Source organism: Diachasmimorpha longicaudata, chromosome 2 (genome assembly GCF_034640455.1).
Source record: "Diachasmimorpha longicaudata isolate KC_UGA_2023 chromosome 2, iyDiaLong2, whole genome shotgun sequence".
In the NCBI taxonomy this organism is placed as follows: domain Eukaryota; kingdom Metazoa; phylum Arthropoda; class Insecta; order Hymenoptera; family Braconidae; genus Diachasmimorpha; species Diachasmimorpha longicaudata.
Genome location: NC_087226.1, coordinates 5,776,418 through 5,795,683, shown reverse-complemented (window position 1 = coordinate 5,795,683; position 19,266 = coordinate 5,776,418). Strand labels below are relative to the sequence as shown.

Sequence of the window (19,266 nt, the reverse complement as noted above, 5' to 3'; positions counted from 1 at the left end):
AGTCATTACCCCGACATAAAGAGATAACGTAAATAAAAATACCTGACGAATGAAACCACCATGGATTCCCCAGAGTTGATTGTTGGTTTCTGGAGCTTTCACTAACATGGGCGTACATCCTCCTCAGCCTACGTCACGCCCGTTACTGATATGTCGTGCTTGCACCCCCGCCCGCTCTTATTACCCCTGCCTAAAACTTCTCTTTTTCCCCTCTTCCCGGGATTCCTGGCGTTTCCCCTTCCTTCATTCGCACACGAAGAGGGTTGCAAGGTTACTGCTGCCACCCCATCGCCCCCGGGGTTTAACCACTCTCTACTACTGAGCTACACAAGCAGAGGGCCCGTCGCTCTGTCGCCGGTCGCCATCCACCCAGCTACCACGACCGCGCCATCATCACAATCGGCCTTCACCAACGCAACCCCTAGCAACTTTCCTATACACACCGAGTCACGGCCATTACTTTCTCTACAACATATATGTATATGAGTTGACTTTCACCGATTATCCCGTTGCAGGCTGTACTACGTCATTCAGACATTTTCATCTTCACTCCAATCTTCCATTTTATCGTTAAATTTCTCATCCAGGGGTAGAATTTAATGGCTTCCATCGAGTGCCAAAAAATTAATTGTTTGGCGCGAGACTAATCAAACCAAACAATACAAGTAAAAATTACTCAATTTCCGATCCACATTAGAAGCAGAATCATTGATTCATTCTCATGTCATCTCTAATCGAGATATTATCATCAAGTTCTCATCGAGTGTGAAGTCCACACTTGAACTTCACCTTCACTTATTGATCAGGACTTTAAAACAAATCTACGGGCATCTGGGGTTATTCGTCGAGGCGTTTCCTACCGATTTGTAAACGGGATTCTTCCATTGATTGAAGCTCACACTTCAACTTCATACTCATTCATTTATCAGACTTTTTATGGCCTCATAAAACGGATATGCTCCCGGAGAAACCAGAAGACATGGTGAATTCATTCAGACTCTCTCATTCAATTCAAAACCGAAATTCTCCCATTTTTTTTGAAGCTTCCACTTCAGATTCACTTTCGTTTATTGATCAGACGCTCCCAACCCCTCCTAAAATCGCGAAAAACTCCCCTTCACCCCTGAAAAGCTCTCGAATGACGTAGGATGCCAATTCCCATCGTGACAGCTGAAAGATCGGCAAAAAAATCACCCAGCATTGTACATCCCTCCCAAAAATGAAATTTCGATATTTACTATCAGCTGTGAGGTGCTTTGATACGGCCCTGATCGTCAAACAGGAGTAGAAATAAAAAAAAAAACCTTACAACCCCTGGCGCCCCTTTTGCGCATATACCGTACGCCAGCGGCACTTCTCCGTGGGTAAGGCTTTCCGAAATTTCATAGGTTCACGAAGATGCGCGAGTGACAAGGAGAGAAGCCGAGTTATTTTGGCAACTGCTGGCCAACGTTCACATCAAAGTGAGACAAAAAATCTCGATGATCCGGCACACATAGCGAAAAAAAAAAAAGAGGGAAAGGGAAAGTATACGTAAGGGAGATGGTAGATGGAACTTGGAAGAACGTGCACCCGGCAACAGCCCCCGACCTCGGAGGAACTAATCATTAACGTTCTCCTACACAATCAACTCACTTTCACCTGTCTACCAATATTTTCCATGAAATATAGTCGACTTCAGGTATTTTTGCGCGACCTTTCAACCTTCAATTGCAACTAAAAAATCATGAATTGCAACTGTAAATCCCCCAGATGGCTAATGACAATGGGGAATGACAGTTGTCAATGATCAAAATATTCATTATCCCTGCAGACGGTGGAGAGTCGTAATTCTAACCCTAGACTTAAACAATGCAAAAATCACGAAGGGAGAGGGAACAGACAGAACAGAACAAGGGGGGGCGGAGGAGAGGAGGGAGGGAGGAGGGTGGTGAAGATGCAAGGCGCATCTATTGATTCACCGGTAGTCGAGAGGGGCCTTTATACGTACCACAATAGTACACTGTCTTGAATTTACGCACTTTGTGTGCACTGTGTGTTAGTGCGTGCGCGCGCGCATGCATTTTATACTTCGATCCGTTGCGCTCTGTCCACGTATTCATCTGACTGTTGCGGAGTTTCGGCAATTTCGCGAAATAACGAGTCATGAGAAATAGGGTGGGTTGGTATATCAGGGGAGGGATGTGGGGTGGGGGCAGTGGGAATATGAAATTGGAAATATTTGATTTATATATTTCCTCCCAATATTTTTTTTGCGAATCTAAAGGTGTTCGAATATTTTTCAATCATGCGAAGTTGAAAATTGTCGGGAAATTAGGGAATTGCACTTGAAACGTGAATGGTGGAAATTTACAGCCGATTCAAGGTCGAATCATTGATGGATTCTGTTATGAAGAGTGGAAAATCGGAATATAGAGGGCTTCCAGGGTGAATTACTAATTATAGGTCAATTATATTTAGAATTTATGGATTTTTTGTAGTAATTGAGAGTCTGTCTAAAGGTTCTTTAAATTAGAAATTCAGAAAAATTGAGTCTTCAATAATAAACATGAACATTTCATTTGTTTATGTGATTTTCGAATATTTCACGATTTTTTTAATGTGAAAGTTCTATAGAAAAGACGGAGCGCGATTACTATTCAGTGCATTTAGTATCGATTTTCTTGATGTATTTATGCCATAATTATTGGAAAATTTTTTTGTAAGTTCAATTCAATGTCGAACTTTAGCGTAGGATTATGTGACTGTTTGGCAGGTATAATTTTATTTATCATTCTATTTAACCATTAACAATGCATGAATAGGTATAGTGAGGGGCACCTGGAGATGTCCAAATAACTCCAAAGCAGGACTAATCTTAAGATTAGCTGTGGCTGATATAATTTGAAGGGCTGAATGTAAATGTTATGAATTGCGGTGACTATTGTCATGTACACCTGTTGTTTGAAAATACCTTAATGTCGTCATTGGTCAAGCTTTTATCTGTGAAATGCAATTCCATTCATGTTTCTCGCAAAGCACAACTGGCTGGGGCTGGGAAAATTCAAGGCCATCCATTCCGATGGAATAGTATGAACATTTTTAAAGTAGTTAAATTGGTTATGTAATAATGTTTTAGGGTTTCTACTGCACATAAGATTCACATATATTTGTTGATAACCAGCCAACATCCAGGATCGATTTTATATTTTCCGATTTGTTATGTACATATTCCTGGACAACATCGTCATTTCTAAAGCCACACGACGAGAAATATTCCGTAAAAATTACTGAACGCGCAGTTCACTCCCCGATTACGGAATTGACTGCGAAATTTAACGCGACAGTATCAGTATAATTTTTCACCGTCGATTTAGCTAAAAATTACGAAACTTTCAGGAAAAATTCCGTTAAAGTTTCGTAAAATTCCTGGCAATTGTATTCCGTTCCACAATTATGGAAAAGATGTAATTTTTCTTTAATATTTCTCGCCATCTCGAGGAATAATTAAGGACGAAGGGATATTATAGATTGCAAAGATTTGGTGATAGGTATTTATCGAAAATTCTGTGAAATGGTAATAGATATATATTAAGCTGGTTTTTATCATTCAACGCATTCAAACGAGCAGTGACGGAACGCAACGAGAGAAATAATGCGACCACCAAACCATAATAAATACGGATGAATAGCCCCACTAATATCGAGCAAAAATAATCCCTTGTTCCTCAACCTCTCCAGTGACTGTTTTCAAAATAAAATGCAGCTCGTCGGTAAATCCAATATAATAACAACATTCTGATCAGAGGAAGTTCGTATTTATCATCTTAAACCATCGCAATCAATTCCTGGCAAATCGATATATTGAGCGGTTTTGGAGTATTTATACACATTCAATTCATGAAAAAATCATTATCCCTTCGACCTCCATAAATCTCCTGCGGTGCATTTTCCATTGGGTAAGGGCCAGTTGAAGTCAAAATTAGGGAAGATTTTAACGAGAGACCCCTAATCTTTTCAGTAAATTAGAAATCAAATTTCAGAATTGTTTTTTGTGAACAGAAGAATTTCCAAAAATTTTGGTAGTGGTCAGTTCTATAAAATGGCCACCTTCTACTTTTTTGACACCTTAATGACTGATTGAAATGTTAATAAGATGAAATAATTTATTTTTTCTTTCAAATAGAGTAAAATCAGCCGGGTTCGTGCCAAAACGTGGTCTAATTTTTCTTTAGTTTTTCCAAACAAATTAGCCAAAATCTATATTTAAACAATGGAAACTGTCCATTTTCTTCACCCTCTGGCATTTGAAAAAAAAATGTTGCGAATTTGTTTAATTCCATTAATTCTCTGTGATTCCCTGTCTTTGGCCCGGGATTACCGGTGTAACCAAATCCCTTGACAATTCCCAATTTTTCAGATTTCCCCGACGACTGGGCCCCTGTTTATGTCGATAAATTAGAGTTAAAACTCACGTGAAATTACATAGTACAAGCCAGCATGTTCTGCGTACCCTTCGCCAAAATCTCGTATCCTAGCGTTGTCCTTAAGGGATTCTCATCTGCAGGATGTTACTCAGCAATGATCCCCCTTTCGAGTAAATATTGTTCATAAAAAAAATAGAGTGATGAATGTCAAATATCACTTGTCAGTCACGGCAATTTGCCCTCAACACAACTCCCCATCGTGATCAACAGTTTCTCGATGAATAATTCTCCCGTCACATGATCATTCCCTCGGAATCGCAATGAATCGGCTTCACAACTTCAATCACAGATATCGGAGACAGTTCGAGCCGGCTTTTTTCAGGGGATGAACGCCACGGAAAACACGTGGATTGTTTGATACGGCTCAACGACTACATCAAACAAACTCGTAATAATAATCTCCCATTGCTTCTCGATACTTCAAGAGTCACGTTGTCACATTTGTACATCACCAGTAGCAATAATGAAGTCGAAGTTATTGAGAGTTGAGTAGAAAAAAACCAGAGCACCCTGTCACCGCGCAAAACCGAAAATTTTTGGCTACTTTATAGACTGCAGTGGCGTCACGTGGTGGGAAGAGGGTGAAGTACATTTTGACTGCACGCACCCATTGATTCATGCCGAAGGAATTCTCACTTTTCTCTCGTGAGCCCGGTGAATTTCTATTATGTTTAATTATTGTTACATAATATTATTTTTCCCGATGATGTTCCCGGTCGGCGTTCGTTATCTATTATTTAACAAGTGGCATTGTATTGTTTAATTTACGGGGAGAAAGGAATTAATGGGTTCTCAGATTTGTCTTCTAGCTTTTTCTTTTTTAGCAAGTCGAAACGACTACGTCCAAATTTTCTAAAGATTTAATATCTCAACGTGTACGGTCATTCTGGGTAATTAATAAATACAATGGAAAGGCCGGAAAATCCATGAATTACTATGAGTCATTGTTTTTTCGTTTTCTTCGCAGAATTATGATTGAATTTGTAATAATTGGGTGTAATATAATACTGATGAATGTGGGTACTCCTGAGATTATGGGGGGAATGGTTGACGCTAAGGAGCGGCTTTAATCGTAAAATTTCATAGCGGTGGCGCATGATCTGCGATAGTGGACGTGCCTGTCGGTAAGAAATTACCATAAAGTACGTGGGATTCAATTCGTGGCAGGCGATTTTTCTAAGGCTCCCGGAATATTTTAAATCCATTTTTACGTTTTTCGCATTTTTCTCGGCTTCTGGCCCTTCTACAGCAATAAGGATCCGAATTTGGGATCCCACAGATTTTCGTGGATATCCCGGGAAATAATATAAATAGCGCTATAAGTCGAACGACATTCAATTCCTGAGGCGATTTGTGATTTTTCTAAGGTCTCTCGCAGTATTGTAAAAGCCAGTTTACGTTTTTCACATTTTTCTCAGCTCCTAGACCCTCTAGGGTAAAAAACCACACAGCCCAGTTAGCCACCTTCTCCGTGGTAATGTGTTACTAGCAGGCACGTTCATGCGTCACCGCTGCGCAATTTTGCGGTTGACGCTGTTCCAGAAGTGTCAGCAATCTCTCCTATCATCTCTGGGAACACTACAAAGTTGCATTCAATTTTCCTTGTGACCAGACGTGAAAAAGTTAATTATGGAATGAAAAAGATGATCTTCATTTTTCACTCAGGATTTTCTTATGTATTTCATTCTATAATATGGTATACTGTACATCTTCAGCTGTATCAATCCACAAATTTAACACAGAAATCGATTAAAATTGAAAGAAATATCAAAGCCATCATTCACTTGCGAGACAGCATTTATAGTAGTCAATCCATGATGTCAACGTACTACTACTATGGAATATCCTTTGGATTAACCAACGATAGCTATATCATCGACGAATTCGTATGTAGGCACCTCGAGATTTAGGGGAGCTGGCCCTTTTCGAATACGTCCACTGGCATCGTAGTGAGAGCCATGGCATGGACAGTAATAACCCCCGAAGTCTCCAGCATTGGCTATTGGTACACAACCCAAGTGTGTGCAGATTCCAAGAACGATCAACCATTCGGGACGCTTAACACGATCGCTGTCGGCCTGAGGGTCACGAAGGGTTGAGAGATCAACTTGTGATTCCGTTTCAATCTCCTGTGCGCCCCTAAAAGCATTTGATTTCAATAATTACTATTATTGTATGTCAATGTAGTTCTACTCTTATAGGAAATTTTAACATGTCCAGTACAACGAGAAAGTTCAGTCTTGATATGACTCTATTCCACTTAAATGAAAGTTTCATCTTCACGCTGAGAATTAAATCATTAAATTGATAAAGTAGACAAGTAAGTTAGGATAAAGAGACCTGAAATGTCACGAAAAATTATACCTGTGACGGACGAAGAGAGGCTTTCCTTGCCACTTGAACACCATACTCTTTCCTTCAGGTATACTGTTAAGTTTGATTTCGATCTTGGCACTGGCGAGTACATCAGACGATGCTGCCATTGAGCTGACAAGATCAACAACAAACGCTTTAGCGCCATAAGCTGCTCCTAGTCCCGTGGCTATTGTAAATAAGAATAATCATTTAGTTTTTATTTCAAAATGATCACAGTCATTTAACGTCCCACCTACAGTTGTAAATCGAATGATAGATAGACAGCAAATTTACAAGTATAAATAAAATTTGATGGACGCAAGTGTCCAACCGTATCCAAAATCCAACGGTGTGTAAACTAAAATAGTATAAACCACTTAATGGACTGATAGAACAGTAAAAATTGACAGTTTGCCAGTTGAAGAATTTAACACTAGAGAAATTTGACTCGAAAACCTTCAAATATTCTGACAGTCATGACTCACTCTTCTTTCAAGCTTTGTAAGTCGTTCTTTTTCCATTGAATTGTACTTATTCGTTAAATGAAAGTCATGAGGCCATGTCAAATAATCAAAAACTCACTTCCAGCAACGAGATATCCAAAGTTGGATCTTTCCGGCACATGTTTGTTCGTCTTAATCGTGGGATCCTTTAGGAAGTCTTTTCGATAAGCATCGAAATTTGGAACCTGAATGTCAGTATGCGCCAGACGTTTTTGGACAACTTGAGTGCTCACTGTAAATGAAAAACCGCATTATTGCACATCATGACCCAATCCATGAAATCGTCGATAACATAGGCAACTCCGTTCATAAGACATATTTTCATCGAACAACTCGTTACATAAACCGTGAAGAGACGTATCAATTACGTGTAATGCAGATGTCCTTTGACAGAACAATGAATTAAACGATTACCAGAATATATTCATTCAATATAAAAGTGAGGATTGAACAAACCTGCTGGTCCCGAGCTCATACGAATCGGTCCGTCAAAAAGGTCTTGAGCGATACTGTAGCTTGTTGAGCGAGTGATCGTCGGTGGAGTTGCAATTTTCGTCTTGGTGGTCTTGCTGGACCCTGCCACCGGCAATGACCCATTCGATACAACTGTTGCTGTTGCCCTTGTCAACGAGGCGATGTTCGACGATTTGGTGATGACGTTCATTTTTTATGTTTTAATCAAATACTTTTCCCTACTCGATCACCTAAAACTGACTCCGATGAGTGGCCTATGACCATGTGAACGATAGATGGGTCTATCGGGTCACGTGACGTCAGTGGAGACATCTGGAAAAATGGCTCCCACATTCAAAAGACGAGTAAGAGAACCCTGGGAATTTACTTCTAAATGATGAAATTGTAAATCAACTGGTAGAAAATATTTCACCGAATTATCAGGGTAATAATCCTCGTGACAGCCCTTCACCAATCCTGTCACGAATTTATTTCTGAAAAATTCCTGCAACTGTCCGTCATGTAAAAGGGTATTTAATTATGAATAAACTATTAGTTCTCAAACTACAAAATTTCACTCCTGAACTATTTCAAATATTTCCAAACGATTGGCATTAGCTCTATCTGAAAATTGAGAATTTGATTGCTAACTGTGCATGTGTCTATCTATAGGTGTTACACATTTGCGGGTCGTGAAGTGACATGACATAAACAAAGAAGCGGTCCCTCTCAAATGTAAACCTCAGTGTCAGTGCGAGAGTTTTTTTCGTTTAGTTTCTCTTTTCATGTTATTTTTCCTGAGATAGTAAAAAATCGTAGCAGTAGGATCTCCAGGACAAAATGTCGACGGAAAATCAGGAGCCGGAAAGACTGCCTCTGGATCCTCTTCCCCTGGAGCAGCATGAACGACCAGGGGTAAACGGTAACGTTGGCTTAAGCGTCCTGGATGCTGTATTCCCAGTCACAGACCTTGATTTCGATGCTGGAGATATTCCCAGCAGCAGAGCACTCGTCAGTCTCTGTGACCTTTTTTGGATCGTTTTCTCAATTGTCATGCATCTTGTGGATTGCGGTATGGATCTGAATTTAGCTACATCTTATTTGATGGCTGAACAGTATGATAATCTCATTTGGACCTGCATATTTATACTCACTCCATCGTTAGTAAACATTATGATAAGTATTCAGATGTCAGCACAGGATCGTCAGGTGAATACACTCATGATTTTCATTTTTAATTGTGATAGTTGATTGAATTTTTAATGAGAAAAAACATCTATGCATATGTATGCAGCCCATATATATATATTCTATGTTTTGTATGCATTTTTATACAGTAAAAAATGAATTTCTCTTATACAATTCCGGTGACGAAAATATTATAGTACATAATCAAATGTTATTACATACGAAATCATTAAAGGACTGACCCTGACCTGCTGGAAACTTGATAGCAATATTTTCAACGATTAGGAAGCTTGAAAGACTATCTCCAGTATTTTTTCCAATTTTTTTGACAGTTCAGTCCGAAGATGGAAGTGAAACAAAAAAGGAGGGCTAATTTTGCAAGTTCCTCTCATCGTTGAAAGTTTCTGATCAATTTTCCTGGGAGTGAGGGTCTGCCGTTTTTGATTTTTGAGATTCCAAAAATTTTAACACTGGATTCGTTAAGTGCAAACTGCAGTCCTTTATGTTCTAACAAGACTAGACCAAGTTCAGTTAATCAATTTACTTTTGACTTAAAACAGTACTAAGTGACATATCTCGTATTAATTGATCAAATCTTGGATTCCACTTTCAGACTAATCAAGTATCTGAGAAAGACAAATGCAATTACAGTGAATTGGTGCGATGTTTTCTACTATGGCCTTTCATCCTCATATTCCAATTGGCACCTGTACTTCGTCATTTAGATAATCTGGCATACGCTTTTAAATCGTATCGTGCCAGAAAAAACGGGGATCAATCGAATCAGAAGAAATATTATCTCAAAATGCTGAAGGAGGAACAAGACATTGCACTCATGAGAGTACTGGAATGTTTCTTAGAGGCGGCTCCTCATCAAGCCTTGCAGCTGACAATCATGATGAGGCATTATCAAAGCACCCCCAAAGTGAATTTACATTGTAAGTATTGATATGCAGTTCTTGAAGGGTCTCCACAGGTAACTATGGGTGAGAATGCAAAAAATCTTCAAAAATATCATACAATATTGTGTAATGCTTGTTATCTATTTAAGAAAAACGATTGTTTGACTGCGTTCTCCCAAACATTCTTGAATAGTAGTGAAAATGAATGACAAACTACAAAAACAATTTGTTTTCCAATGAGTAAAGTATTATTATAATAAATGTGTGGAGAGAAACATTCTCTCAACCAATACCTTACAATGAACTCCATGAAAATCAAAGGAAAATTTTCTTAATGTTTGAAATACACACGAACAAAAATATTCTTTCAGTTGTTCACCAAACTCTCAGTATTGCAAGCTCTCTAGCAGGCATGGGTTGGGCGATGTCTAGTTATCATCGCAGCATAAGAAAAGCCCAACAGGACAAAGAGAACATCAGTGCCATCGGGAATTGGATGCAATTCTTCTGGCATTTCTTGATCACAAGTAACAAAAACATTTTTTCACATTAGCTGTGTCAGCCTTCAGCCAATGAATCCTTTATTTTCAATGTGCATAATCTCTAAACAAAATTATCAACTGATATCCACTTACAATTGTATTCCCCACTGAATCCAACTGTTGTTATTTCAGTATCTCGAGTAGTGGCTATAGCAGCAGCCGCGACAATAATGCCTCTTTACACCGGCATTGCCTTGGGTGTTCATTGGCTCTTCATGAACATTTGGATAAACCTGAAGCCTTCAGGTCTCCATGAATTTTGTCGAGACCGTAACAAACCACCCCACAGCCGTCCAACAATCGTTGAAAGTCTCAAGTCGTATTTACTCGCCGCAATATTTGGTCTCGTTCATATTTTCACTTATTTTAAACTAGTTGATGGACCAACGTACTGGAAACATATAATCTACTACTCCTTTTGTTTCCTGGAGAATGTGATAGCCAGCATGGGTTGGATCTTCCTCAGGGATAATGTTGCGATCATACGCTGGTACCATGAGCTTGTTCCAGTCACATGCATTGTACCATTTATCATTGGAATATTTATAATGATTATTTATTACAAAGGGTTTCATCCATCGATGAAAAATATGATCAATAAGACTGATCAGCACACTGACGAAAATAACAGAAATCCCGCAGTATAATATTGGTGCATATTTATACATCTGTATTACATAGATCAATTGCTTAATTGATCACTTGCTCAGAGTATCTCCATGACTGAACATCCCAACGATTTTATGATCTTTTTATATTTTTATACGACAAATGTGCATTTAATAGAAGAATATTATTGATTGATATCTAATGACAGAATAAACCAGTGACTATGTGTAATTGGCTGCAATTTTTTTCCCTTCTTGTACAGAAAATATAAATTTTCAATTGATTCGATCGAAGTATGGACGAATGTGAGAAATCATTTATAGTTAAATGTATTAATTCAAGTGGAGAATGAATAGATGAAACACATTAGTGTGATAATTTATTATCTTTCAGTAATAAATATTTTCTGTGTTACATACTTTACTTACATTTGAATAAATCACATCACATTCGTTAGAGCATAGACTTAAAAAAAAACTTATAAGACCAGTAGAATTTCCAAAGATTTTATGAATTTATTGACAGTGAGTTAAACACTTTGGATTTTAAATATTTATTCTTCGAACCTAAGAAAAATCGAAGATTGAACTAATGCGACAATTATTGCAATTTAGGCGATAATAGGAAAAAAATGTTATCGTACTTGTGAACATTCTTTAGGAGATAATGACAATCAGCAGGACTCAGTCGACAGGATTCTGAACGACGATTAGAATGAATTCCTTGTCTGGAGCTACCATGACCTCATGCTTCTTACTTCGAATCCGAAGAAAGGTCAGATCATTCGTGGGATCCAAGTCACGAACCACTGATCTTGCTTTGTCTGATAATTGGCTTATCAGACCTGCATATTGAACAGTTGTTGTGTTGTCAAGAGTTGATTTGATTGGAATACCTATTTTTGAGGGATAGAATGGGGGAGAATGGATTATTTCAATCATGTAAATTCCTCCCAAACTGAAAACTTTACATTTTGTAACGAAAAATGCACGAAATCATAAGTGTTTATTATGACACCAACCTTCGGAATTGACGACGATCGTGCCAACAACACCCTTATGCGATTGAATCCGTTTCATGGTCTCTTCTACTTCCTGAGCCTGTCGTACAACATTTGGGACATTAGAATATTCATTTTATTCGATTCTATTTACTCACCATGTCGATTGATTTATTATAATGGAATGAAGGCAATGACACGTATGAAATTCAATGTGAGGTTAGTAGCTTCAAGAACGCATTCATTCACAGCGACGAGGACGGGACAAATGCTCAACTGATGACCGTATCGGTCCGGTTCAACTCACGTACGATGTAAATATGGCCCACTGTGATTTGTCTCTATGGCAACGGATCAGTGACAAATTGCCAAATGATTGGATATTTGGTTCCATCTTTGAGAATCATTGTATTTATGAAAAAATTGAAAAAATATCTATTAAAAAAAAATTTTATTGAAGTAATTTATTGATAGACTTTGGATACAACAAATTTAATGGAATTTTATTTTTGTAATTAAATTATTGTCTTCAGAACGTCCCAGATGATTTCGAGCCCTAAAAAATAAATAGTATCTTTGTTTATTAGTCGAATATCAAAAGAAATTTACGTGGGAGACATAATTCATTATCGGAAATACTGATTTTTTTTTATTCTAAAGTCCGTTAGGTAAATACCATAGAAAAATTGGCTTTTTGAAAATAAAAATGTTATAGTTCTCAAACTCGTCCACATTTGTTTGTTTTGACTTAAAAGCAGGGGAAAATAGTTCTTGTATTGAATATAACACAAAACGTATACTTTATTCTGATTGACAAAGTAACAATATGTTCCTGAATGTTTTTTTTATACATAATTTCCTTGTATAATTTATAATGCATTATTCAGTTTCAGTTTATAGCCACAACTCCTCTCACGAGGATCGAAAATATTTGCCATTCTCTGCAAAAAGAGTTATTTCAGACACGCAAAATGTCTACGTAAAGTTGGACGATTATAATATCTAGATTCAGAACCAAAATTCAGAAAAATTACGATAACAATCGAAGACTCAAAGTACGAACTCAGCTACCAACATCTCAATGTAATTTATTCCCCAAAAATTTCAATTATACAAGCTTAAGACACTGTATATCAATTGCATCCCCCTTATATCTATTCATCTGTTTCAGCAGTTGTAGCTTGGACTGCCTGCAATGTGTCGTGTGTAGTTCATAAAGAGTGCTCATATTTAAAATAATCGATTCCTGAAGATTCTTAATAGGATTCTTCGTGACAGCATTCTCCAGCAATTGTACAGCAGCTCGAAGTTTGCCAGTGTACAAAAGACAGACAGCCATGTTGTTAACGATCATAACATTAGCAGGATCAGCATTCAGAGCCGTTTGAAAACAGTCATAAGCCTCCTGAAATGCATTCTGAGTGACCGCCATGAGCCCTCGATTGATCCATTCCTTGGTAGTTGGGGTATGCACTGGGGCCTCCTTGGTGACTAGTTTTCCCTCGGGAGCGGGTATATCCCCGAGGAACAGGTGCAGTCTCGCCAAAGCCAACTTAAAAGCCTCTAGTTGCTCGTTTTGCCAATCTGGACATTTGCAGATGTCCTCCAGTACTTCAATAGCCAAAACAAAATTTTTGCCAAGGAGTGCACAATTGACGATGGAAATCAGTATTTTGGATTTCCTCCTGGACCACAATGTCATGGAGTCTTGTCTTTCAATGGCAGAGCAATTGCTTGTTCCCCCTTCCTCAGACAGTCCCTCCTCCAAATTCCTCAGAATCTGATTAACAGTTGACAAAAGAGCGTATAGATTGTCGAGAGATTCCCTCGGATTACCACAGAAGGAGGGAATCTCAGCCAGAAGTAATCTAAATGAGAATGACGCCATGGACCCATGTCGAGTCCCATAAAGTTCCGGATGAAACGAGAAATACATGTCAGGTTTATCCAAGTTGCCGAAGGCTTGGGCCTCGGTCTTCAGCACATCAATCTGCTTCAATTTTGTAAGAAGAGCTAACCTCGTGTACCAAAGCTGTAGCGAGTGTGGGGTGTGTTTGCTTGGATGATCGATTTTCCCAAAGCCCTGACCGTAAATCGCGAGGAGCCTTCCAGACAAGTTGACAGCAGCTCGATAGCACTCAGCCTGAATGAGATTCCTAAGTCCTCGTTCATCTTGAGTGACATCTGAGGCTGTCAGTATATTCCTGTGCATGTGCTCTTCCTCGCCATAGAAATGAATTGATGCCTCCTTGGTGGCATCCAATATGTCTCCTTGAAGAGTCAGTCCAGGCATCGTGTGATTCTCACGATTGGGCAGGCTAGTCCCAGGAGGTGATGTGGCGATAGATAGGAGGATTTTCCTGGTGGATTCAGAGGGGATCCAAGCATCTCTGTGATAATCGGGCACAGTCAAGTCTGAGGGCCTCTCGATTTCAAGCATATGATCATTCTTCAAGAATTTTGACGTCAAGTCTAGGTCTAGAGCTCGGTTGGAGATCGGGTCGTTGATAACAGAGGTTGAGGAATGATCTACTCGGTGACTGGAGACGATCTCGTCAAATACTGTGGGAGTAGTGTTCTCAAAATATCTGCCAAGGGTGTGATCTGATGAAACGTCACTCGTTTCCTTACGGGAATGTTCGTTATTCTCCATGATTTTCTTTGTCAATTACAATAATTTAACTTTTGCCATTAGTTTATCTTCTCTTTACTGCACTTTCACCGCTTTTTTTTCAATATTTGTCTATTTCTTCGGAGATGTATTAGCTAGTCTTTACTGTTGTGACAGTAATACTAAGGAGGTTAGGATTTTTTGTGCATCGTTTTCATGATTTTGGTACACAATGTGAGAATAATCACCATAACCTCCTTATTTAAAATTTTCCTACCTGTTTTGTTTGCTCTGGGGTTCTTATAAATAATTCAATTATTGAGCTGACGTATCAATTGATGAAGTGGAACTAGAAGTGATTAAGTATTTTATAGATTGATAAATAAAGTTGACGTTGTTGTTGGAAACATGGCGAGTGACCTGGTGAAAACACTAGGAGGTCTCAGGTTAGATGGTCGCCGGCCCTTGGAGCTCCGTAAAATCGGGGTGAAGATGGGGGTTTTTGGGCAGGCTGATGGAAGTGCTTACCTGGAGCAAGGAAAGACTAAGATTTTAGCTGCAGTCTATGGGCCACATCAAGTAAGTGATGATTATAATCTCAATTTTTATTGGCAATTCTAGTCAACTTGCGTTATTTTTTATCCTCTCAGACACGAGGGAGTGCAGCTAGGAGTACTGTGAACAAATCAACAAAGGGACTAGTTAACTGTCAATACAGTATGGCAGTGTTCAGTTTGAGCTCTGGTGAACGAAAAAAAAGACCCCGGGGGGACCGAAAAACTCAGGAACGGTCCATTCAACTGAGACATGCGATGGAAGCTATTCTAAATCTAGAAAATTTTCCACGATCGCAGATTGACATTTTTGTAGAAGTTCTGCAAGTTGATGGAAGTGATTATTGCGCAGCAATAAATGCAGCAACATTGGCTTTAATTGATGCAGGAATTCCAATTAAAGTAAATAGTATTTTTTCTTCGATTTTTCCCTTTTTCCTTCAATTCGGTTTGTCAGAAAGTTTCGTATTACAATTTTGTTTCTTTTGTCTATATTTTTTTCAATTCATATACACCTAAATTGGAAATAATTCCAGGATTATGCCATTGGCTGCACTGTAACCCTCCCCGACGCCTCCCAAAGTTACGATCAGTCTGAAGTTCCTGGCATTGGAGTTCTGGACGCTAATAATCTCGAAGAGAACGGCCCTGGAACAACTCTCTCGGTAGTTGCTTTACCAGAGACGAAAAACGAAGCCAGTACAGAGGCTGGCCTGATTATCGTGGCTCAAGCCAGTGGTCAGCGTTTGGATATTTCAAAAATGGAGGGTATGAAGATAAGAGCATTGCACGGTTGTCAGAATATAAAAACTATTCTTGATAAAATGGTCAGACAACATCTTACAACAAATTCTCTGCCATCTTTATTTGATGTACAAACGTTAGAATAAATGGAGGATTCACGCACTCTGAAATATGATCACGATTTTCTTCAATTATTAACATTAATATTCTCGTTATAAAAACAGTTTTTGTATGAAATTAATTAGAAAATATATTTGTCGCTCTAAAGTTTTTGTGGAACGATTTTGGTCTGCCAGACATCGGAATTCTGTAGAGGATCACGATTTCTGGTTGACATTATAAAAAATATGGACTAATTTTATTTATAATTTTGCATCCGGATGCCTTTCCATGATCATGCCGACTCCCTGAAAATATAATAAAGTGATGAGACGGAAAAAAAAGTTTTCCATGATTTTCGCTAGATTGAGGATGACACCCTTTTAGTCGTAATTCACGTTTTTGATTTTCTATGTATTTTCAAAGTGTCGAAAAACCGCAGGGAAATGTTCGCTATTGAACAATTACGAAAGGTAACAATGTTATATTTTGTAACATCAATCCTATCGCAAATTTGTAAAAAAAAATCAAAAGAACGTGAATGTTGACTGAAAGGCTGTAGAACAACCTCAAGAAATTGAACAAACAAATTCACCTGTCCACCAGCAGCACAGGCAGCAATAAGACCGAACTGTTGATCTTCCTTGATCATACGATTAGCGGTATGCGTAGCCAAACGCACGCCAGTAGCAGCGAATGGATGTCCAATTGACAGGGAACCTCCCCAAGCATTCCATTTCGCCAGATCCGGAATTCCAACTTTGCCACTTCTTTTCATATATTGTTGGCAGAACCAATCCGAATCCATAGCCTTCAGATTCGCCAGGATTTGAGCAGCAAAAGCCTCGTGCACTTCCCAGACCCCAATATCGTTAAGAGACAATTTTGCAAGATTCAAAACCTAAATTAAAAAAAAAATCCAATTATTCACGCTGAAATTTCATGAAGTTTGTTCTTTCCTTGTTTCGCTGACCTTTGGAATTGCGTATGCAGGCCCAAGTAATAATTGATCGACTGGATCTTGCGATACATAAGTAAACTGCCTCAAATAAGCTTTCGGTTTCAGTCCCAATTGTTTCGCCTTCTCTTCAGTCATAATAAGGGCAGCTGAGGCTCCGTCAGTCAAGAAAGACGCATTGGCAGCTGTGACTGTGCCATAAGGCTTGACAAAAGCTGGTTTCAATTTTGCTAGATTCTCAGGACTGGACACCCTGATTCCATTATCTCTATCGACAGTTTTATTGACATTAGGCACTTTGAAGGGCACCATATCACTCAAATTTCCATCTTGCTGTGCCTTTTGGGCAAGTTTGTGAGATCGTAAGGAATATTCGTCTTGTTCAGATCGAGATATACCAAAGGCCGAAGCCAAACGATCACCTGAGTGACCCATAGTTTCTCCAGACGAGAATTCGCTCACTGCTGGCAGCTGAAATCACACAGTCATAGCTTCATGAAGATAACTTATGCATTCAAGTTTATTAATTAAAAATTTTAATTACGTCTGGCATGAAGTGTTTGGGACGAATGGATGCCAGGAGAGAGAGGGTTTGCCCCAGAGATTTGGCCTTTGCTGCCTTGAGCATAATACTGCGCATGGGTCTACTGTGTCGTATAGGAATATCTGACATTGATTCCACACCACCAGCTACTATAACGTCATAAGCTCCAGAAGCAATGAGGCCCATTCCAGTTGTCATAGCCATATTACTACTGATGCACGCCATTGTGACTGTGTGTGCTGGTGTCCGGTCACTGTATCCAGCAGCTAGAGCTGCCTCACGAGCGATATTCGCGGTTGTCACTTCCTGTATTACTGTCCCATACACGATGTAGTCAATCATCTCTTTTGGGATGTTTGTTTTTCTCTGCAGAGATCTAAAATTTTTGAATAAATTATTTTGGGGACAGATTGTTCAAATAACATCACAGTAACTAATATTACAATTGAAAATATTACGAAAATATTGTTATGATCCAAAATATTCTCAACTGTGAGACAATCAGCCAAAAAAGAAACTGAAGAATTAGCAATCCTAAATTTTTTAAATTTATAGCTTAGTAATAGGCAGTTACTGGTGGTCAATTAACGATGAAATCTGATAATTTCACTAATTACTCACAACAGAGCATGGGCCGCCAATTCGTGGGGCATTAGTTTACCATAATCAGTGCCAGACATCAGAAATGGGGTTCGAACACCATCGACATAGACGATATTTTTGCCGGCTGGACTATCACCTTTTGTAGCATAATTTCTAGATGCATTTGAACTTGTTGCCCATGAATATGAAATTTCTGTAATGCAGTGGTTTGAAATCAATATCAAAATATATGCGGATGACCGATAGCAGATATTGAGGTGTTTATATTTAAGTTCAAGCAACAATTTCCATTTTTCCAGTCTTTATTTTTACTCCTACTTAGTTTCTATCAATAAAGAGTTTAGTATTAATGAAATAAAAATGTTAATGAAATGTATCGTATATATTACGATGACTTACATATTTTTTATAATCTTAATTGTGATATAGAGATAGAATTGGACTTCGTACCATGCGAAATGATCGGTACAGATTAAGAATATGACAGAATAGAAGTTATTGTTAAGGTTCAAATAATTTGGAGAAAGACAATAATTTTTTTGGACAAATATGGAATCTTACTTGGCAACAAGACGTTGTAGTCCAGCCGAAGGACATTTCTCATTCGCAAAATTGTCATCCTGATATATTCGTGCTAGACTTTTGCCACAACCAACACCAACAGTCTCTTATATGGGCTACTTTACACTCAGTATTCAGATTCGTGGAACCAATAAAGAGGATAGACTGGAGTAGAGGCTCAACACTTGGAGGTCAGGTGACCTCAAGCCCACGTTAGTACACAACCCCGAATGGGGGGCGCTACGATCGATTCTGGACTCTTACTTGTCTTTTGTCAACATGAGGATCTGGTTTTGTCGCTGCCAAGCCGCCAGAATAGACCATGGTGCCTGATACCAAAGATTATACGGGAGATCGTTCACGCTTATAGCAAAAATTATAGGGGAGATCGCGAATGCTTACGGAGTGGCTTCAATCGCAAACTTTAGTAGTGCTGGCGCCTGAGCGACGATGGTAAACGTGCCTGTCGGTAAGGCATTACCATGAAGAACGTGGCTAACTGAGCTGGAAGGCTTTTGACTGTAGGAGGCCCAGGAGCAGAGAGACTGCAAAAACCGTCAGAACGGGTTTTAAA

The 19,266-nt window shown here is 38.9% G+C and overlaps 7 protein-coding genes across 10 annotated transcripts in view; 2 read left to right on the top strand and 5 right to left on the bottom strand.

Annotated features, from left to right (window-relative positions):
• Positions 1–5,996, bottom strand: part of Chinmo (Chronologically inappropriate morphogenesis) — a 29,489-nt gene extending 23,493 nt beyond the window's left edge. The window contains exon 1 of one of the 4 annotated variants that reach the window (XM_064138507.1): positions 4,455–5,996. Coding sequence is in view for 1 of the 4 variants with exons in the window: in XM_064138505.1 (XP_063994575.1) it covers positions 43–118 (76 nt within the window). In the remaining 3 variants the exon portion in view is untranslated. Of the gene's footprint in view, positions 1–42; positions 792–4,454 lie in introns of those variants that run through there. The other 3 variants (XM_064138512.1, XM_064138509.1, XM_064138505.1) reach the window with 3 other exon arrangements.
• Positions 5,997–6,115: 119 nt separating this feature from the next.
• On the bottom strand, positions 6,116–8,069 carry LOC135172519 (uncharacterized). The gene is made up of 4 exons (XM_064138552.1): positions 7,781–8,069; positions 7,404–7,556; positions 6,831–7,008; positions 6,116–6,605 (listed from the first exon to the last, which is right to left on the bottom strand). The coding sequence occupies exons 1-4, from the start codon at positions 7,986–7,988 to the stop codon at positions 6,320–6,322; spliced, it is 825 nt and encodes a 274-aa protein (XP_063994622.1). The 5' UTR covers positions 7,989–8,069; the 3' UTR covers positions 6,116–6,319.
• On the top strand, positions 8,059–11,323 carry LOC135172498 (XK-related protein 6). The gene is made up of 4 exons (XM_064138537.1): positions 8,059–8,986; positions 9,579–9,903; positions 10,239–10,394; positions 10,542–11,323. Exons 1-4 carry the CDS (start codon positions 8,618–8,620, stop codon positions 11,054–11,056), a joined length of 1,365 nt encoding a protein of 454 aa, XP_063994607.1. The 5' UTR covers positions 8,059–8,617; the 3' UTR covers positions 11,057–11,323.
• A 61-nt stretch (positions 11,324–11,384) lies between these two features.
• On the bottom strand, positions 11,385–12,334 carry LOC135172522 (dynein light chain roadblock-type 2). Its single transcript, XM_064138557.1, has 3 exons — positions 12,177–12,334; positions 12,040–12,118; positions 11,385–11,913 (listed from the first exon to the last, which is right to left on the bottom strand). The coding sequence occupies exons 1-3, from the start codon at positions 12,177–12,179 to the stop codon at positions 11,702–11,704; spliced, it is 294 nt and encodes a 97-aa protein (XP_063994627.1). The 5' UTR covers positions 12,180–12,334; the 3' UTR covers positions 11,385–11,701.
• A 452-nt stretch (positions 12,335–12,786) lies between these two features.
• LOC135172412 (trafficking protein particle complex subunit 12) lies at positions 12,787–14,840 on the bottom strand. The gene has a single exon (XM_064138500.1). It carries the CDS (start codon positions 14,669–14,671, stop codon positions 13,127–13,129), a length of 1,545 nt encoding a protein of 514 aa, XP_063994570.1. The 5' UTR covers positions 14,672–14,840; the 3' UTR covers positions 12,787–13,126.
• A 35-nt stretch (positions 14,841–14,875) lies between these two features.
• On the top strand, positions 14,876–16,102 carry LOC135172518 (exosome complex component RRP41). Its single transcript, XM_064138551.1, has 3 exons — positions 14,876–15,208; positions 15,280–15,585; positions 15,720–16,102. Exons 1-3 carry the CDS (start codon positions 15,038–15,040, stop codon positions 16,071–16,073), a joined length of 831 nt encoding a protein of 276 aa, XP_063994621.1. The 5' UTR covers positions 14,876–15,037; the 3' UTR covers positions 16,074–16,102.
• On the bottom strand, positions 16,024–18,990 carry LOC135172486 (trifunctional enzyme subunit beta, mitochondrial). The gene is made up of 6 exons (XM_064138528.1): positions 18,693–18,990; positions 18,150–18,324; positions 17,529–17,904; positions 17,000–17,455; positions 16,622–16,927; positions 16,024–16,334 (listed from the first exon to the last, which is right to left on the bottom strand). Exons 1-6 carry the CDS (start codon positions 18,748–18,750, stop codon positions 16,290–16,292), a joined length of 1,416 nt encoding a protein of 471 aa, XP_063994598.1. The 5' UTR covers positions 18,751–18,990; the 3' UTR covers positions 16,024–16,289.
• Positions 18,991–19,266: the final 276 nt, after the last annotated feature.

Coding starts and splice junctions, on each gene's coding strand:
- LOC135172519 (XM_064138552.1), bottom strand. CDS start 7,988: ATGAACGTCATCACCAAATCGTCGAACATCGCCTCGTTGACAAGGGCA. Junction 7,009..7,403: donor TGGATATCTCGTTGCTGGAA/GTGAGTTTTTGA, acceptor TATTTACAATAG/CCACGGGACTAGGAGCAGCT. Junction 6,606..6,830: donor CCTCTCTTCGTCCGTCACAG/GTATAATTTTTC, acceptor AAATGCTTTTAG/GGGCGCACAGGAGATTGAAA.
- LOC135172498 (XM_064138537.1), top strand. CDS start 8,618: ATGTCGACGGAAAATCAGGAGCCGGAAAGACTGCCTCTGGATCCTCTT. Junction 8,987..9,578: donor TGTCAGCACAGGATCGTCAG/GTGAATACACTC, acceptor TTCCACTTTCAG/ACTAATCAAGTATCTGAGAA. Junction 9,904..10,238: donor CCCCAAAGTGAATTTACATT/GTAAGTATTGAT, acceptor ATATTCTTTCAG/TTGTTCACCAAACTCTCAGT.
- LOC135172522 (XM_064138557.1), bottom strand. Junction 11,914..12,039: donor GATCGTCGTCAATTCCGAAG/GTTGGTGTCATA, acceptor CCTCAAAAATAG/GTATTCCAATCAAATCAACT.
- LOC135172412 (XM_064138500.1), bottom strand. CDS start 14,671: ATGGAGAATAACGAACATTCCCGTAAGGAAACGAGTGACGTTTCATCA.
- LOC135172518 (XM_064138551.1), top strand. CDS start 15,038: ATGGCGAGTGACCTGGTGAAAACACTAGGAGGTCTCAGGTTAGATGGT. Junction 15,209..15,279: donor CAGTCTATGGGCCACATCAA/GTAAGTGATGAT, acceptor TTATCCTCTCAG/ACACGAGGGAGTGCAGCTAG. Junction 15,586..15,719: donor ATGCAGGAATTCCAATTAAA/GTAAATAGTATT, acceptor AAATAATTCCAG/GATTATGCCATTGGCTGCAC.
- LOC135172486 (XM_064138528.1), bottom strand. CDS start 18,750: ATGACAATTTTGCGAATGAGAAATGTCCTTCGGCTGGACTACAACGTC. Junction 17,905..18,149: donor TTGGCGGCCCATGCTCTGTT/GTGAGTAATTAG, acceptor CAAAAATTTTAG/ATCTCTGCAGAGAAAAACAA. Junction 17,456..17,528: donor CCAAACACTTCATGCCAGAC/GTAATTAAAATT, acceptor GTGTGATTTCAG/CTGCCAGCAGTGAGCGAATT.